The following is a 19,780-nucleotide window of genomic DNA, read 5'->3' as shown; positions in this document are numbered from 1 at the left end:
TTGTATAAGAGGGTCACCTTTATTGTCACAAAAACACAACAGGAATGTACAAAAAGCAGCAACCTTTTCGTTTGGTTGATTTTTCTCACACAAAGCGGCAACTTTTTCCATACACAAAGTTGCGCCGTGTTTTGCACTGTTTAGTTGGTCTTTAAGTTATACTGACTTTGTAGTAGTAGTTGTCATTCTTCTTCACGATTCACAAACACTTACCCACAGAGCAAGCATCACTCTCAGACCGGAGGAACGAGATGATATACGATATCATTCAAATACCTTTCTCCACAGTTATAATAGTACTTTTTTTTTCCTTTATTCTGACAGTAAAAGGGGATTTACCTACCCATTCTGAACATAATACAAAAATCTATGTTACTGTACACTTTGTTACCTCTATCATACACTCACACACACACGTATACACAAGAATTATTGACAAGAAGATGAGACCTCTGTTGATCCAGCGTGCAGATTTCCAGGAATGTATACAGTATGCATGCCTTTTTGGAGTCATAATTATTTTCTCCCTCTATAAAAATTTTACATAAAATCCATTTGTTAATATACTATTTGGGTTTATATACATGATTCGCACATCCACAAATGGTTTGAACAATCACACACTCATCAAGTAACCATCGATAAACAGTTTGTGAAGTGTACACACATTGTTATAATAGAAGAGAACAGCTACAAAATGGGGCGTCCTGTCAGAGAGGTGATGTGCTTTTTCTTTTTATAAATGTTGTGGCGTTTTACCCCCAACCCACCCAACCCCACCCAACCCAAACCCGTTCACGACCGTCTGCAGAACCTCTCTACAACAAAGTGTGGTCATGGTCATGGGTAGCGGAAAAATAATAATAATAATAATAATAAAAAAAATCTTTCAATGCTGAAAAATAATAATTTACAGAATAAATGTGTTACATGCTTGTGAATCCTCCTCAAGTATAAAAATACAAAAAAAAACTTGATCATATAAAACATAGATGACACTTTTCTTTTTTACACGTTCTCTGTTTGAAAGCAAAACTAAATGGTCATATAATATACATACACTATATCAGTGAAGAGGTTTAGGCAGGTTTCTATTTCTGTGCTAGCTTTTAATGCTATTTCAGAGACTACGAATACATTCTATAAACGTATCAACCGTATACTCAAACATGTGCCTGTAATTTAATCCTGCCACTGGTATAAATAAACTGGTGCCGGATTTCCCCTCCAGCACCCTGTCACACAGTGTGCAGGATTATTTATCTTGTCTTTTTGGATTCGTTTCACACCAGAAACAAACGTTTGATCTCAACTCTGTGTTTCTATATTTCTGCATTTGAGTAATTCAAGAAAATTTTTAGCTACTAATTCATTTCTGAAGGGGTTAACTCTTAAAAATGTATACATGTTGGAGACAAAATGAAAGTAAGATGTTGACTGTGTCCCAAATGCGCACTTCAAATCTGCAACAGTGTGACATGATTTTATTTTACGTTTATGTTCTAGCTCATTCCTAATAATTAGCTGGTTTGAAGCTGTGAAGATGGACTCAGACCACAGGACTCTGGTTTCACATTAACTGGTGTAAAAAAGCAAAAGGACATGAAGGAAGTGATGGTACTGAAAATCCCCAAGCATTTTCTTGCCCACATTCTCCTTCTTCTGGTTTGTTTGGTCTAACCTGTCTTCTAGTACAACTGAACTGCAGCAAAAGTGGGCACCATGACAGCTCCTCAAAAAGTGCAGTGAAAGCAAGTAGAGCTCCCCCTGGTGACTGGCTGCAGTATAGGTCATAAGCTCCTCCTTGTTGGTGGATGGGACTCAAATAAAAAAAAATTTGAGCAAAATGTGATTTCTTCTGTTTTAGGTATTTAATATAATTACTATTTTTTTGTGTTCAAGTGTCCATTTTTCTGACAAGTTTAGATTTAGCTATGTGATGCTATAAAAACAGGATGTGACATTTTCGTTTGAGAAATGTTTCCAATATATGTCAACTAATCAATGTAATTGTTTGTTAGAGACCAAAATAAATATTAATAGTACGTGTGATGTGTAAATGCTTATTATAATGAGTTTGACTTTTACAAGCACTGATTCCAGCAAAAACGCAGGAATTGTCACATGCAGTTGTTCTGTCATTGTCACTGTCTCCTACTGTTCCTCCTTGTTTTATTTGTAGCATTTGTTTTATTTGTTTTATAAGTGTGCTCATATTCAATGAGTTATCAATATTTTAAGAACCTTTATCTTCATTAAACCTAGACCAGTATGATGGGTCGTAGGCACTGGGCAAACTGGGTTCATTACCGCCACCTGCTGGTCTGGAGTGTGGATCAAGTCATCTTGGAGCATTCAGTGATCCCTGATCCGGCATGCCAATCAGAAGCTTCCTTCAAATCTTGTAGCGTGTGCAGATTTGAGAAAAAAATAATACATGTCCAGATTCTCCTTGTGTTTGATGTAGCCTGATTACAAAACCGTATAGGATTTTAAAATTCCTGTCGTCTGAGCTCGCATGAAGTTTTACAAATACTCATTCACAATTTGCTTCTGATTTTAAGGAAGAGCGTTAGGGTTGGGTGCCCGCAACTGGTTTCCTGATTTGATTCGATCTTGATCGATCCATTTAGAAATCGTTCAATTTCTGACTGATTTTACTTAAAACTAAAACCATTTTTGTCCTTTGCTCCAAACATTTGATCCTTTTGTTTAACATCTTTCATGTGTTTGCCTTTGTCCAGCTCTCCTCTGTCGTCATTCGGTCCTGACGGAGTTGTTTCTCCTGTCATGTTTTGGCTCTAAAGATCTTGTTGCATGATCTTGCAAGTTTTGGAAAATCGGAAAATCCATATAATGATCTCTCCCATATTTACAGTAGAATATTTAACAAAAGTAAGGATACCTCCGCTAAAGGCTTAATCTGTCATAAATCCTCCAAAAATATATCAATACTTGATAGTAATGCAGAGTTTAACATGGATTCAGCTGCTGTGTCTGTGATCTGTATCTGTTCAAAAGGCTAGGTATGTCCATATAGATTATTTTGCATTTGATTTCATGTGGCATTGGGACACAGGTTCCTTTTGGCTGTTAGTTATGGTGTAAGATGAAAATTTACAACATCTAAAAAGTTAAAGGTCCCCACACTGCGTCATGATGCAGGTCCAGAGCCGAGAAGACGTTTTTTTTTAAATAATTTCATCAGACTACTGCTGTGTTATTGCTCCCGTTTGGATCCTTAGTGTGATCATTTAGGAAGATACAACCTCACACCTTCGCAGGTCTGAACTAGGAATAAGAAGTCCAAACCCAGAATGATCCCAGAACTCCTCATTAGTCCGGCTGAGACCTGAGAAACAGACAGAATGAAAAGAGGCAAAAGCGAGGCGAGGAGAGAGGGAGGAGAACAGAAAGACGGCTCACGGACCAAAACCATGAGGAGAAGAAAAAGAAGCAGCAGCGGCAGCCAGGGGGGAAACGTCAGCAAAACTGATGATGAAGCTCAGCGCTGCTCCAGAAAATAAAGATTTAGGAGCAAAGGAAGAAAAACATTGAAGCAGTGAAAGAGAAAAGAAAAAAAAGACACAAATGAAAAATTACAAACAGACAAATGACTTTTAAGTTAAATCTTTCATCTGGTTGTGATTTCTGAGTCAGACCCTGATCCCTCCCTCTATCGCTAACCGGTGCCTCGATCTGATTGGCTGATGGGGCCGTTGAGGACAGGGAAAGAGGAAACAAGAGAAGAAGAAGATAGGAAATAAAGGAAGGCAAGGAAGAAAAGATAAGTGGAAGAAATAAGGAAACGATAGGAGAATAAAGAGCAGAAGAAGAGCGGTGAGTAGGAGTCACTGGATGCAGAGATGAGGGGAGGACACATGGCTGGAACAGGGTGAAATATCAGATATGAAATCATTCCGTGGCATTATTAAAGTTTTTTTTTAGATATATATATATATATATGTTGACTATTGTAATACTAAATCTGATCAGTCACAAGCACCACCAAAGACCTTCCTCTGAAAATCAAAACATCAACAGACTTGTACGACAAAAATCTCTAAGCAAGCTAGGCTAGATCCAGGAACTCAAATGTCAAAACGCACGGCAAGAACTGCTAAAAATCTGCAGTCCCCCTCTCTGGTTTTAGTGTGTCTGCTGGTAGGGCCTACACAGTTTCTCTCATCTCTCATCCGGAGTCGCAGGAGGGAGAGCGTCCTTTGAGGTGGAGGAGGTTTTAGAAGTGGAATACCTGCTGCTGGCCCTGGACTTTGGGGAAATCATCTTTCTGCTTGCGGGACTTGGGCCTCTCCAGGCTGCCCTGTTGAAGGTGTTTGAGACGGGCTGCGACGGTGGGGCCCTTCGTCGGCCCCGGAGAGTTACTGCTGTTCTGTGGGAGGGCGAGAGAGGACAGCTTTTAAAGCGGTGAAACACAAACCGCCGTGCACAGTGCAGCTTAAATGTTCTCGTGGTCTTCGGGATTTTCTACATTTCTACGTAACGTCTTCTCAAAACATCAACGGATTCATCACGCAAGTCCTGAAAGTGGACAAGGAGAAGCCAATCAAACTAATGAAACAGTTTACAAATCTGTCCCCAAGAAATTTCAACACCATTCACACCTTGAGACTGGAGGCTCCCATTGACAATAGCATTGTTAGAGCACCATTCATAGGGTAAGTAGCCCAGGCACTGAGTCCCCCCTCTTAACAGAGGTACAACAGGTAAGTACCAGCCATTATGGAATTTGGTGGCAACAGTTTCTGGTCAAGCACCCAAAGAGTTTTTGAACCTCAACTTCCCACTAGTCTCTCAGAAGTGAAGAAGCTACTTGGATGAGCGGCTAAATGCCTCAAGGAATTCTACAAGTCCAGTTGCCTTTATTCAACACCTACTGGATTACCGTGACCTGGATGACTGAGAACCACCACAGACATATGTGAAAATCTGCTGATGTTTTGAGTCACTTTTATGCAGAAAAGTCGAAAACTCTGAAGGACGCAAAACTTTTAAGCAGCCCTTTATGTCCACCTGGTTCTGACTAAATGTGTGCAGTTCCAGGAAACTGACTGATTGATTTTAATCCATGCTGACAAGAAATTTAAAGGTTGCACAGTCCTCTAAATGTTCTCGGCAAATAAAAGGCAGGATCTGAATATGAAACACCTGCATGTGAGAAAACAGTCAACGGCCTCATCCCTCCCCGTCACTGCGGCAGGAGTTAACCCAAAGTCTCACAAACAAGGATCAGATTAGATAAGATATTTAAGAAATCGTTAACAAGGTTAGAAGAAGAAGTTGAGTTAAGCATCTACAACTGTCACCACACACTTACAACAATCCGCCACAACGTTATGACCGCTAACAGGTGACGTGAACACCACTGATTACCTTGTTATCATGGACAAACTGTGATAGAGAGATGAGCATCTAAAGAACTGCAGCTCTTGTTCTGCAGTGGTCAATATCTATCAAAAGTGGCCCAAGAAAGAAGAAGAACTGGATGCAGGGTGACGGACGGCCAAGGATTACTGAGAAGGCTAACCCATGAGGTCCATCCATCAGACTCCTAGAAACGTAAATGCTGGTTCTTGTGTAGACACAAGAATCAGAATTGGAGCAATGGAAGGTCTCATCTGAAGGATCTTCTATCACAGGGATGTATGAGTGCGTTTGTGTCGCTTACCTAGAGAACACATGGCAATGAGACATAGGTTGTGCCATTCATGACCAGACCATGACCACCCTTTCATGGAAACAATATTCTCTGATGGCCCCTTTCAGCAGGATATGAGCTCTGGTTCAGGAATGGTTTCAGGATCAACAACAAGGAGTTTAAGGAGTTGACTTGGCCTCCAAATTCCCCACAGCTCAGTCCAGTCCAGCCTCTGTTCCCCTAACCCTAACCCCACCTCTTAAATGAAAGCAGGACTATCAGGATATGCTGCTAAACTAAAATAATAGGGAGGTGGTCATAATGTTGTGGCTGATCTGTGTTATAGACTATTTTCTTTCCAGTGGTTTTCTTCTCAAACAGTTTGAAGCTCAAAGAAAGAAACAGGTACAGAAGAATTTGAGTGAGTTGTTTTGTCTTTGTTGAGTTGTCTCTCATATTCGTATTAGTGACTGTGAAGGTTTGAGCAGCAGCAGGAAATAAACAGCAGTAAATTAAAAAAAGGGAGGGGGAAAGTCGACAGGAACAGAAGGTCGGTCCAGAGGAGTGGAGGAGACAGGTGGCTGCTGGAGGTTTTAAATTTACCTTTCTGCCCAGGGAGCCAAAGATGCAGGCGGGCCCGGCCTTTGGTAGAGCGCTGTAGCGTTTATTACAAGGGGAATCTTTTACAGGCGTTCTCTGAAATATCTTTGTTGTTGTGTGACAGGGTGGCAGTAAACACAAGTTAACCAACACATAAAAACAAAGATCTGCAACACAAATGACCTGGGTGATTAATCGATCTCTTATTGTCTAAGCTGCCGTACCTCGAGCTCAGCGATGATCTTCTCTTCGTCGTCCTCGTCTTGAACGGCCGAGGCTGCGATCACAGGGGGGGTAGAGGCCGGTCGGGGGGTGTCAGACGGGGTCCGCCTCAGCTTCACGAGCGTTTTAGGCATGTCACTGTCTTCTTCTGTCTAAAAAGATAAAATGAAGAAAGTCTAACCTCCAAGTTCATCTTCAGGGGTCATCGACTTCAGCAAGACAAGGCAGTGGTAGGTAAACAAGTGAGTAAATGTTACCATTTACTATTCACTTCAGTTAACCACTGATAGTATTCCTCTAATAATGAGAATGAAACTGTCTCATGTCACAACCTCATTTGGAACGGACTGATCAGACGGAGTTTTCAACCAGATAAGAGGGCTGGTGTGAACCTCCGATCATCTGATCTCCTAGAAACATCTAAACACTTGATTAGCTGGTTCCTCCCTGGTTTTATTTAATTCATTGGTTTCCTCCACTTGGCGTGGTGAGTTTCCACGAGAGACAAAAACACAGAGGTAGCAAAACAACCAAGTGTCTGAGAAGATGAACAAAGCTGGAATCCGTGTGGACGACAATGTTGGAGACGAGGAGACAATTTTATTTCCATGGAAACATTTAATCTCTGATCACAATGTTTGTTCGTATGGTAAATGTAAAGGTTTTTATATATCTCATCTTCTACTGCCACTTATCCTCACTAGGGTCGGATTCGGTTGCGGGGGCTAACCACAGATCTACTGTGCCACCCCATTTATAAATATATATCCGTATAATTGACGAATATTCCATAGTTTTCTTCGTGTAGATTGTAAAATCAACATCTTCTATGAAATTGTGATTTACGTGGCATCAGTATTTACAAATGCCGTTAAGCCGTCAATCCATTCAGTGTATACGCCGCCCTGAACGTGTCTCACCTTCAGGCTCTTGGTGGTGACCACTACTTCTCCAGTGCGGTTGGTGGTGAGGCCGTGTGCCGACGGGAAGCTCCGTCGAGGTGGAGGCGGAGGCGGAGACTTGGAGGGCTTTTCCGTTCGGTACCTGGCTACACTGAGGTCCACTGAAATGCAGGACAGTTTTGTGTTCAGTACCGACGCACTGCAGACTGAAAAGACAATTAGGCGAAGAGAACTCACCCGAGCCTCTGTGTGAACCGCCCCCCTCCATGTTGTTCAGCTTCTGGGCAGCTAGCTGCACCTTGCCAGGCTGCTGGTCTGCGCCGGCTGTGTTGGTTGTTGTTGCGGCGCTGGTGGTGCAGGTGGCCGCCGTCCCAGTGGTCCCGACTGTAGAGGAAGAAGTAGCTGTTGTGGAAGTTATTGGGATGGTGATCTGGGGCTTGGGGGGCACTGCTGGCTTGTTTATGTGCCTGGCAGCGAAGTCAAGGTCTGGGATGGCCTTCATCAGCTCAGCCTGGGTCTCTTCCAGCAGGCGATTGATGTCCTGGGCGCTGAACTGGGTCAAGCTGGCACGCTTCTCCTCCCAGTCCCGCTCTGCCGCCTGACACATATACAGATATAGACGAATGAAACACAAACTACTGACGGGCTGGAACAACACAAAAGAGGCAGGTACATGCGGCGTGTTTTTTGGAATGAACTGTCCCATCTGGCCCCGTCCTGACAGTGTTGCGTTGTAGTAAGTGTTTGTTTGTGTGACTGGTTAAAAGATAAGTATCTGAGGCAAGTTAAATATATACGTGCATAATGAGCTGAGAGAGACAAAAACCGAGAACCGCAATTTCATGGCTATTCAATTATAAGATTTTAAAGAGCCTGATAAGGTCACTAGATTAATAGAGACAAACAGTGTGTGATCTGTAAAAGCAGTTAAAAAGATTAAGGAAGAACATGGTAGAAGTGGAAAATCTTCGGTTCATTCATGTTTAATTCATTTTCCCAATGTTTTTATGTACGCCAGCATGATCCGCTATCGGCGAGAGTCTCGATTGTTTCCGTTTAGCTCCTTTTCAGAGGGAGATTGTGACAGTTTCCTCATTCTAGTGAATGAACATTCCTCCCTGTTGATATATGATTATAGTATGAATTGCAGTGATTTTGTATAATATATTTGAGTTTGAAAATGATACTGTCTGTCTGTATCCTTTTTTATTTTGTTTTGACATTGTCTATCTGTGTCTGGCGCATTTACACTGATGACTAACGCATCACTGTTGACTAATGTGCATTGTCCCAATTCAATAAACTAATAATAATAATATTAGGGAGGTAAAAGTATTAATAATTAATATTAAAGTATTTTTTAATATCTCAAATAGTTAAACCAAAGTTTTACAGAGGATGCTAAAGTGCCATTCATGCTAGTTAGCCGAGCTAAGACGTGGTCACATGGTTTGCTCCCAGCATTTTGCGTTTGGCAAACGCACATGTATGTAATGATATTTTGCTCACGTTTTGTGAGAGGTTGCTAAGTCGTAGTTATATTTTACTTGGTTAAATGACAAACCATGAAAACCCCAGCTACCCTGTTTTGTATATGTGTTTTATAAGTGCTGCACAGAGAATGAATTCTAATCAACGCTCTGATTGAAGAAACAGCACGCGGTCACATTTGTGATTATTCCTTCCTGTTTTCCAGCAGCGTAACATTTGTTCACATCAGTGTGATAACAAGCGGCTGATTACCAGTCGGACTTCAGCTGACACCGACTTATCGGCAGGACGCCGACTGGGCAGCTCATCGAGGACTCTGTTTCTGAAGGTCAACGAGGGCTGGACGTCCTGCTCGGGGCCCGAGGCGTCGGGCATCCAGTTGGCCAGACCGGCGCTGGTGCTCAGGTCGGTGAGGCTGAGAGGAGGACTGTTGAGGATGTCCAGGTCGGAGGTGCGGCCCAGGTCCTCGGATCTCTTCGAGGCCGTCTGGCTGGAGAGGTCGTCGGGGCCCTTCCACACCCCCTCAGTGACTTGTCTGTACATACAGGGGGGATACAAGAAACTACAATACACACAGGACACTTTTTATGATTACTCACGTCGTCCATAAAATGTTAATATTAGTAACACATTAGTAACAACTTCCCACAATTATGCAAACTAATACAATTATTTGTATTAGTTTTGTCATGACATAAACCAGAACAAAAACAGGATCATTTCAGGAAAAGGATTGAACAAAGCGTTGATTATCCAAACTTGTACTGTGTTCATACTAACATACAAGTATTTTAAATACAAACGCATTATAAGTCATGAGTGACGAATGCTGCCTTCAGATGTGTATACAAGGAGAGGCCACATGAATGCCTCTAGTGGTATTCACGACTACCGCTTGAACGCCAAATATTTTGCGTGCACGACTTCCCGAATCGCTAACGACGAGCTCATGAGTTCCATTTGAAAGCAGAAACAAACGATGCTGTAAAGTGTCCGCTTTAAGACTTTCAGATTTGTCTCCTCCCTCCAACAAAAGACAGTCTTTGCTTTTTAGAGTTAACTGGTTTCAATCTAATCTGACTGCAGTGAAGCTCAAATGACCTTTGCACTGTAACATTTATAATGTTATTACATCAGCTGTAGATTCTCAACAGTCTCACCAACAACATTTCATGAACACATGATGAAATAAGCACCCGTCTGGCATGTCGTCTGACGAACTAATTAACCAGAACGTTGCACCATTAACTGCAACAGCAACATGGAAAAGACACACTGCTCCCTCGTTTATTACGTTGTAAATGAAGAAAACATGTTGAAAGTTGAGACTAAATGTCTTTATCAGGCAGAAAACTCAGATAAGACATTGGTAAATTTTTAACAATACCCAGTCTTTTGGAGAGAATCCCAGACAATGATAAAATAATAAAAACTGCCACAAAATGGGACAATGTGAGCTGACACGCAGAGCGGCGTTTGACATGAGTACCTGCGCAGCGTGCTGAGTGCATCGGTCATTGTGTTGCACCGCTTCAGCAGAGCGTCCAAGCGGTGAGGCTCCTCTTTCAGGAACTTGACAGCTTCCACCTCCACCCTCAGCACCACCCGCATCTTACTCTGGAGACTGGGGAACTGGTCTGTAGAGGAGGGAGAGGGACAGCAGTGTGTCAGACTGACGTTTTGAGATTATTATTTAAGGAGGATAAGAAGACAGTGGGGAACACTGCAGGAACGAAGACATACAGAGAAGAGAGGATGTAACGTAAAGTCTGTGTTTGTCTTTGGGGACAAGGGACTCAGCTTTTCTGAAAATAGTCCATGTCAGTCATCCAACATGGTGTGCTACAGGGATCTATCCTGGGTCTACTTGTTTTTCCTCTGCATGTAAATAACTTGAACTTATAATCAAAACTTTATTATGCAGATTTCTTCAGACATCACCGTTTTATTCACTGCTCCCAGACAGACTCTACTTCTGTCCTGCAGCGTTCAGTAGCTCCTTAATAAAAACACTTTAAAACTGGAACCTGGCCTCCTGCACCTCAACTAGTAAATTACAACCTTGAGTAATCTGTCCTTTAATAGCTTAATAATAGCTTTTTATGATATGATACATTGATGTGGATCTGTATTTTACAGGTTTTATATAACATGTTGAATGTGAAGCACATTGGTGCAAATGCTCTTTGCTTTTAAGGTCCAATATAAATGCAATAAACTTAAACTTTAACATCCATAATGCTAGCCTAATAGTATTATAGTCATGTTTGGCTAAAAATTCCCATGTTCTTGCTAAAACTGTGTTTTGTTCTTGTTTTCAGAAACCATTCAAATATGACTTAGGCAATAATGCTATTAGGCTAGTGATATTCAACATTTAACTTTACAACTTTATTTTTTTAAATTGAGAAACTACCACAGTTTAATTCGACGCCTGTACTTGAATCTTTCTGTGCAACAAGGCTAAAGTCCCTAGAGAAGTCAAAAGTCTAGTCACAAGTCTACACGACATAATACACGAGCCTCAGAGAGCTGTGCAGCTACACGTTAATATTCAAGATGGAGAGTGAGGTACACAGGTCAGAGCGGCAGGACAAGAGGCTAAACCTGAAACTTCATGAATATCAATCATAAGAGGGTTCATAAATATTCATACGTGGCTTTGCATAATATTAAAATGCAAAGCATGCGCATCGCATTTTAGCATTTTTGTACTTGAACTACGGACAAAGACTTACGCTTTCATGCTGTGGTTTTACTTAGTAAGCACATTATGAAACATGCAGTGAAAGAATATTTGAAATGTGCAGCCAGGGAACAACGCTGGGCTGAAATAAACTAGAAATGAACAGGAATCAGACCATTTATACGGTGGTGTGTCCAGACAGCTGTTAAAGTAACCGTTTATTTATATTGGGCTTTATGAAAAAGATGTTGATTTTTACTTAAGGTAAATTTGAAAGTCATTTTAAAAAAAACTAAACAAAAGGAAAGATAAAAATGGGCGTTTTGTGAAATGGACAACCAGAATTATGCAGTGATTGAGCCACTGCTCTTACTTTTGAGCTCAGTCAGCGTCTCTCCCAGCATCCTCAGCTCTTTGCTCTTCTGCTCCACGTCCTGCTCTGTCACCAGGCCGTGATTGACCGATGAGTTCCTCTGCAGCTCCTCCACAGATTTCTCCAGGTCGCTGTCAAGATCGCACATTCGTGTCACTCTGTTAATGAATGTGGTGCGTAAAACTGCCAACACTTCTCCACACGGTATCATTTTATCCAGATGTTGCATTAACATCCGACCTGGGCAATCCGACCGCCGCAGTACCTGTGTTCACACCTGGAATTTAAATACGTCTCCACATGTGTCCCTGGATGAGGCATGTTCCATGCACAAAATGTCTAAATATATCTATGGCCTGTCCTTTAATGTGGTGCTTGTGTTCTGAACTCACTGCAGCTGCTGGATGAGCAGCTCCTCCTGGTTGAGGTACTTGAGTCTCTCCTCCTCCACCAGGAGGCGCTGTCTCTGGAGCGGGTCCTCCTGCGTGCGCATGGCATCCAGCATCATGAGGCTGAGCTCGGACTCCGTCTGTCTCAGCAGGGAGAGGACAGAGTCCTGGTTCTCCAGCTGGAAAACAGGACGTGAGGACGGATTAAGAAATGTAGACTCATTAACCGCAGCTCATCAGGTGCTATGTCTGCGTCTACGTGAATGTTGGTCTGAGGTCAGATCACTCAGATGTGTCCCGGATGTATCTTTATATTTATATATTTATATATACATCCATATATGTGGGTAATTACTAGGTGCAGGGCTATGTTCTCTGAAATGTGCAGAGGCCTGAGGTGGAGTGACAAAGCAGGAAAAGTCTAGGTAGGTTCATTTCGGCTGCTGCTGTCGTTGTTGCAGAGGCATAAAAACATGACTCTTTTCCTCTGTGGGGAGGGAGTTACCTTGGTACCCTCTTGCCCTAATGAACAAGCAAAAACAGGCGTCCACCTGAGCTATGCCGGGAGAAGACAGTGTCTGCCACGTCCTCGCTTTTTTCTTCAGATTCAGGTGTCTACTTTAAGGCTCTGATACTGGACTAATGAGTAAAGAACTCTGCTGTTATATCAGCTACAAATATCATCACTATCGCCAGCTTTAAAACAAGACATGTTTTTTCCTTCGTAGTTGCAACAGAGGTCCAAAAATGAAGAAAATCCTCCCTTTCTGTTTATTCCATTATTATGTCGCTAGCTACTGTTCACGGTTTACAGGAACACCCCAAACAACGATTGACCTCCGATATCAAGACTTAGCAGATTAGATTTTTGGTACAACAGTCCATAACACTGACTCTAGAGTAGGATTAATGGCAGACTGCTGCCATGAGTGGGATGGATGCACACTATGCACAGCATCTCCATCCTCTGGGAGTTACTAGATCAGTTTCAAAACGACGACACTGGCGTGAAATCAGCATTCAGTGTTCACTTCCTCAGTTAAAAGGCTCTGTGAACTTTGCAGTGAACATTGTGACAGACTGCATTAGGTTTAGCCACGTATACCTAATGAAGTGGCACGTCTGAGTCTGTACTCATGAAAGACAAACACCCAGTGACAGTATCCACCTGCTGCCTCAGACGCGTATACACACCTGCATGTTGCGCAGCTGCGACAGCTGCTTGCGCAGGGCGTTGGTGTTCTGCTGCAGGCCCTGCAGGTGGAGCTGCATCTGCAACCGTGACACCGCCACTGGCTGGTTAGGCCCCGAGGGTGGAGGTGGCATCAGGGCCAGAGGAGCAGATGGTGTCAGAGCTGCCCAGCAGAGAATGAATATTTAATACAGGGAACTTTCTTTGTCTCACTTTGGTTTCAGGGGTTCTTCAGAGCACATATACAGCTGATAGAAATTGTCCCAAAACACTGCAAGCAAATCAAAGGATTAAAGACGCGGTGTACGCTGTGAGAGAAACCTGCAGAGATTTGACCCCGAGGACCTTAAATATCCGTCCAGCAGGAAAACAATTTGACCGCATGGAGGATTCGAGGATTTGACAACAGCAATCCAGGACAAGTTCTATCTGCTGGGCCGGTGAGGGGTGGAGATTATTGTCTTAACAATGGTCAACAGCATGGGAATGCTTCAGGGACAAACAGAATCAGTAGTGAAAAACAGTGTTTTCCACTAAATCCAAGAGTTTCATTAGAACAAAGTCCCCAGACAACCAGACCGTATTAGTGTTTCCAAATCAGATAATCCCTTGAAAGGACAATAAGGGCTGTGCTCTGAGAATAATTAGGGTGCTGAGTCACACACGTCATGCAGAACAAGACAAGGGGAAAGTAACTGGAAGACAAATTAGTCAATAACGTGGTGGGTTTCAAGAGTTTTTGGGAGTTGCGTCGCTCTTTAGTGAGAGAAAGGCTGTGAAATCTGGACTCCTGCGTAACCGCCACAGCGCTGAGAAATATTTCAAACGCTTCGGTGCCAACACGTCTGCAGGCAAGGCGACGGTCTCCGGCCCTCTACAGAGTGTATCCTAGATACTCTGCAGCCACCGTGAGAGCATCTGACCGCCTTTAACCATCATTCAAGACGGCAGCGCTGCGGCCCCTCGGAAAACTCTGCAGACATCACGTTGCCTCTCTGTGGCTGATTTTATCGGCAAGCACAAAGAGATAACACAACTGAGGGACTGGCAGATAAATAACTGACAGATCTTAACGGGAGAAAGTGAAAGTCAAAGGTTATAGAAAACTTTAACAACCCAAATTGATCTAAAGGAAATTCAAGTTGCAAAAATGTCTGGGCTTATCTATAATTTCGCATGAGATCTAAATATTAGATATGCGAGAGCATATTAAATAGAATATTAAATTAAGTCTGACAACATTATCCTCTTGAAAATTTCAAACCAGATGGCAAAGCTTAAGCTGATCACTTTATGAAAAGAAATCAAATAAAAATAGTTTTAGCCCTCTGCCATAATATTATGGCCACTGATGAGAGAATAACATTGATCCCCTTATCGCGGCGAAGGAAACGAACCAGAGACAAGGTCATGGACGGCCAAGGATCATTGAGATCACAGTTTGTTTTGTGCGGGGGCTGTGTAGCTGCAGAACCAGTCAGGGTGTCCACGCTGATCCCTGACCAGGATAAAAGTTCTTGCAGTGGTTTAGCATCAGAACAGGACCATGGATCAATGGCAGAAGGTGGTCTGGTCTGATCACATGGATCCATCACATAGATGGATGGGTGTAATTGCGTCTTACTTGGAGGAACACAATGCACCACGGCAAGAAGACAAGCCGATGGAAACAGTGTGATGCTTTGGTCAATGCTCTACTGGGAGATATTGAGTCCTTACATTCATGTGGATGTTACTGCGACACGTACCGCCGACCTAAGCACTGCTGCACTCTTTCATGGAAACAGTATTACCTGGCGGCCTCTTTCTCATGGTCCTCGGCCCAGGACTGGTTTTAAAATGTTGACTCGGCCTCCACATTCCCCAAGATCTCAAACCAATCCCCGCCTCTAAACTTAAAGCAGGACTTAAAGGATCTGCTGCTAACGCCTTGCACGTCTTGCACACGTTCAGAGGTCCAGAGGAGCCCATGTCTCAACGGGTCAGGGGTGTTTTGGTGGCAAAAGAAAGACAGTCGTAATGTTATGGCTGATTTGTATAAGTGCATGGCAAATAATTTGGCAAACGTGAAGCTTTGGCGACCCCCCGAAATATTCCAACCAGAACCAAGTTAGTGGTTAGCGATTTGATGCAACTCAATGATTTGTTAATTCAAAACACAGAAAATGAAGGGGAGGTTCCTTTAAAATGAAACACACACACAGCATGAACGCGTTTTTTGGAAGCTAATGGGGCTCTACATGGGGAATAGAGAGTGTGGATGGGTGGACAGAGGGACAGGGGGACAGGGGGACAGGGGGACAGGTACCACACGCACACACACGTCAGGAACACGGTCACATTCAGTAGCTACCTTTGTTTTTTTTAGTTCGTCCAGCTAAAACAAGAAGCAGCAGTTACACAGCAGCAAAAAGGAGCAGAAGCAGCAGAACGGAACAGAACGTGGAAGCTTGCACAGTCAGCCATTACAATCACATATAAGGCACTTAAGGAATTATGCAGAAAAAAATGAAACAGCAGCTGCTCCGCGAGAGGAAGAAGGGCTAATTTATGTGACTATCAAACAGGCAGCGGTGGGGAGCAGTGACAGGCAGTGATAGGAACGAGGTTTTTTTTGTGGTAGTGAGCACTTACTGTCAGTTCCTGAGCAGTCACTGGCTGACTCAATCTTCTCCCTGGAAGAGGCAAGTGTTAAAGTACTTAGAGGCGGAACACACTATCGACTCAGCTGCTGAGAAGCCATCGATATATATATATGGTGGAAGGTGCGGAAATATTGTGCGTCTGTGTGTACGCTGCTGCAAGTCAGTGTGCGCGCTCTCGCTTTACTCCCAGAATGATCAACAGTAGTAGAATAAAATTTCCTGCATGCCTTGTCAACATTTTGCACAGACGGATTAATCATTTTTCTAGGTACAGCAAAACATGTGAAATGAAAACTTTAACAGAATCTCCAAAGAAATTTATGTAAAAACTGACAGGGTTGATGGATGTTAAAATTATTTATTAAATATACGTATTTATTAAATGGTTTTCAGGGTTAAATAAAGAGTAATGTTCTGGTTTATTCTGGCTTTTGGAAATATGTCTACGATAAAAAAAAAAAAAGACTTATTAATACACATACAACTTTTTTTTTTTTTGGATTTTATAAACACCTTGTACTTTGTGAGTTCTGTATGTATCAGACTAGGAAGTTAATATGTGATGAGGCAGGTGTGTCTGTTTTCGCATACAGTATTTTTGTGCATGTGCGTGTGTCTCACGGGCTTTCTGCCTCCGGTGCTCTGCTCAGGACTCTCTGCAGCAACCCGGTCAGGCTGGCTATCTGCTTCTCCATGGCCTCCATACGCTCCCTGTATCCACAGACAAACACAGAACCCAGCAGCTGACACGACTCACACGTATTTCACGTTAAACGCTTAAAAGCTTCCCATGTTCCGCCGTTAAAGTTTACTTTTAATCTAGTGTTTCTCACTAAAAATCAAGAGCACTGATCTGTATTATGAGCAATGACAGGTGAAGCGCATCCTATTATCTGTTTATCATTAGTGGATTTAAAGTTCGTCTGAAGTCTCTCCATTGGGAACTGATTATGCTCCTGCAAAGATCTTCCCGGCCAATCAGAATGTTTGGGGTGAGGCTTTATGGTGTGATGGACAAAATAGTAACAACAATGTAGTCATACAACTCATCACAGTGTTGTGGAGTTGCATTTGTTGACAACAACATGCCTCTGAGTGGTGGGAGGCCTTTTGTTTTTCCGTATCTGTTGAAACGCGTCCTAAGATGACATCTAAATGGAGTGTTAAGCCATCAGGGTGGAGTCAAATGAAAAGAAAGGACCTGCTAGATGTGCTGTAACAAAAATTTGGCCCACTGGTCCACCTGTCTGTGAAATCGTTAAAAACGGTGTGCCACAGGGCTCCATCCTCGGTGCACTTGTTTTCACACCCTGCATGAATAGTGCTTTACTTGCAAAATATATTAGGCAGTGAGTAAACATCCTGTCCTCCATATTCCCCCAGATCTCGACTCAATCGATCATCTGCAGAGTGTGTTGGGCAAACGAGTCAGATCGACAGCACAGCACACCGTCAGAGGTCTCGTTAAGGGAACATAGACAACGATGTAAGTATATAGTCATTAACAGACACAGATTGTTTGTCAGTATTCTCAGCCTCCTCTAACCATGACATTACCAAAGTGTCTGCTAATCATTTTGACTCTATATCCCACTGATCAAAATCCAATCAAACATGTGTGGGATGTCCTACGTTTCCATGCCTCTCTTCCTCCACTCTCAACGACATCTGTGGCCAGTATTCAGTAAATTTGGATGCACTGTGCACATATTGCACAACATTTACCCTAATGTGAATAACAGAAAGCAAGCAGGAGTGTGTGTCTGTATCACCTGGTCTCCGTCTCATTGCCCAGCAGAGGAGAGCCGAAGCCTCCAGCGCTCCCTCCCTCCCCTCCAGGCCCGGCCATCAGGCAGAGCTGCTCTGAGGTGAGCCCCAGCGCTGGGCCCTGTCCCCGGGCTTTGGGACTGTCCCCAAACACAGAGGAGGTCACGGAGTCCCTGCGCAAATTCTGTCTCCCAGGGGATCCCCTGTTTGGCATGGTGCCTCCATAGGGATCCCTTACGTCAGGTATCTTCTGCGGGGACGACGGCGGTGGGACTCGCAGGCCCATGGCCAACACAGACGCAGCGTAGGCATCGTTATAAAGGGGCCCTCCCGGTCTGTACAGAGCGCCACTTTCCATCAGCTCTCCTTGCAAAGCGGCAGCAGAATAGGAGGTGAGCGACCGCACTGATCCAGCACCTCCTCCTCCTCCCCCTCCTCCCCCACGGCGGTATAAGGAGCCGTAGGGGTCGGCTCTGGCTGGCAGAGGAGAGTGAGGCCCCCCCGCAAGGCTCAGCCGACTTGTTTCCGGGCCCAGAGAGTAGGGGTCGGCGTAGATCCCACCTCCGCCGCGATCATCTCCCCGCAGCAGCACCACGGTTCTGGATCCCCCCACCTCATCATCGGGCTTCACGTCTCTGCGTTCCAGGATGGCGCTGGAGGAGGCGCAGAAGGCCGGCTGGTTGTGGTGGGGCTGGTGGAGCTGCGGATGCTGCTGGGGAGAGGAGTGGTGGGACTGGGAGTGCGGGTGAGGCAGGGAGTGGGTGTGGTGGGCCGGCCCGGCGTAGGACGAAGGCCTGCCGCCGCTGTAAAGCAGGCGGGCGCGTGTCGGCGAGCCGTGGGGGGGTGAGGCGGAGGAGGATGAATGCTGGGAAGACATGGGCGGGTTGCTCAGGCGGCGGTTGGGGGGAGAGTCCTGAGGCGCATACACCATCTCCCTCTGAGTTAAAAAAAAAAAGAGAAAGAAAAACACACTTGATATCTCAAAACAGAAAAATCAGCTAAACTCAAAGTGACGCATTTAAGATCCTCATTCTATGATTGAACCAGTTACAAAATGTATTTCAGGTGGAACTACAGATGAGTCAGTTACTACACTTAAGAACTAGAAGTCTCTATTAGTAGTATTTTATTTTACTGTCACTTAGGTTATATTTTGGGTCTGGTTTGAGTGTTGCGCACCACATAACTAAAGGAACATTTCCTATTATTTAAAAAACACTATTTTCCATGCTTTTATTTCATCAATCAGCCTTTTTATCCATCTGAACCATAGGCATGTTTCATGTCCTCAGATGGTACAAAGTAAATCTGCCAGGCTTTTAACCAGAACCAGCAAAAGGGATCCTATCCGCCTGGTACTAACAGGTGTCATTGCCTTTTCATTTAGCATAATACAGACCGCCACGTACATTGAGATCCTAAGGCAGAAGGTCTACTGTGTGTTGGAGGGGCTCGGCCAAAAAACTAAAAGGTGACATGGCGTTACCATCTAGGGCCCCACGGCTGTGTGGAGTGATCTGCCCGAGAAAATCAGGTCAGCGACAGGAAGGAATTTATCACAGCTGCAATAAATCAAACTTTGATCGATCTCCTTTCATCCGTGCATTTGTTTATGAAGATTTTTCCCACAAAGTGATGGATGACGATTGATTTATGAACGCTGGTTGAGGCTACCGTGTGTCAACAGCGGCGCTTTCGGGGAAACGAAGCTCGGCAGAGTTACGTGAAACTGGAACAGTTGCAGCAAAGAAAAACACAAAGGCTACGCATTTTTCCTTGCAGCCATGCCTAGAGAAGGTTTGTTGTTGCATGAATTATTGCACAATAACAAGACATGTCCTTAATATAGGCAAC

The 19,780-nt window shown here is 43.7% G+C and overlaps 1 protein-coding gene across 11 annotated transcripts in view; it reads right to left on the bottom strand.

Annotated features, from left to right (window-relative positions):
- The window catches only part of zgc:114120 (uncharacterized protein LOC619267 homolog), a 91,760-nt gene continuing 71,980 nt past the window's right edge, over nucleotides 1-19,780 (bottom strand). For 4 of the 11 annotated variants that reach the window (XM_047609075.1, XM_047609070.1, XM_047609077.1 and 1 more), the window contains 15 exons: nucleotides 17,932-18,863; nucleotides 16,781-16,870; nucleotides 16,149-16,189; nucleotides 15,868-15,891; nucleotides 13,517-13,677; nucleotides 12,326-12,501; nucleotides 11,934-12,064; nucleotides 10,364-10,511; nucleotides 9,127-9,436; nucleotides 7,621-7,981; nucleotides 7,402-7,544; nucleotides 6,484-6,633; nucleotides 6,263-6,364; nucleotides 4,256-4,393; nucleotides 1-3,707 (listed from right to left, as the gene is read on the bottom strand). In XM_047609075.1, coding sequence (XP_047465031.1) covers nucleotides 3,657-3,707; nucleotides 4,256-4,393; nucleotides 6,263-6,364; nucleotides 6,484-6,633; nucleotides 7,402-7,544; nucleotides 7,621-7,981; nucleotides 9,127-9,436; nucleotides 10,364-10,511; nucleotides 11,934-12,064; nucleotides 12,326-12,501; nucleotides 13,517-13,677; nucleotides 15,868-15,891; nucleotides 16,149-16,189; nucleotides 16,781-16,870; nucleotides 17,932-18,863 — 2,958 coding nt within the window. In that variant the 3' untranslated portion in view covers nucleotides 1-3,656. Of the gene's footprint in view, nucleotides 4,394-6,262; nucleotides 6,365-6,483; nucleotides 6,634-7,401; nucleotides 7,545-7,620; nucleotides 7,982-9,126; nucleotides 9,437-10,363; nucleotides 10,512-11,933; nucleotides 12,065-12,325; nucleotides 12,502-13,516; nucleotides 13,678-15,867; nucleotides 15,892-16,148; nucleotides 16,190-16,780; nucleotides 16,871-17,931; nucleotides 18,864-19,780 lie in introns of all 11 variants that reach the window. The other 7 variants (XM_047609074.1, XM_047609072.1, XM_047609073.1 and 4 more) reach the window with 7 other exon arrangements.

This window comes from Mugil cephalus, chromosome 16, assembly GCF_022458985.1.
Source record: "Mugil cephalus isolate CIBA_MC_2020 chromosome 16, CIBA_Mcephalus_1.1, whole genome shotgun sequence".
Taxonomy (NCBI): Eukaryota; Metazoa; Chordata; class Actinopteri; order Mugiliformes; family Mugilidae; genus Mugil; species Mugil cephalus.
Note: the sequence above shows the minus strand (reverse complement) of the source record. Positions and strands in the feature narration are given on the sequence as shown.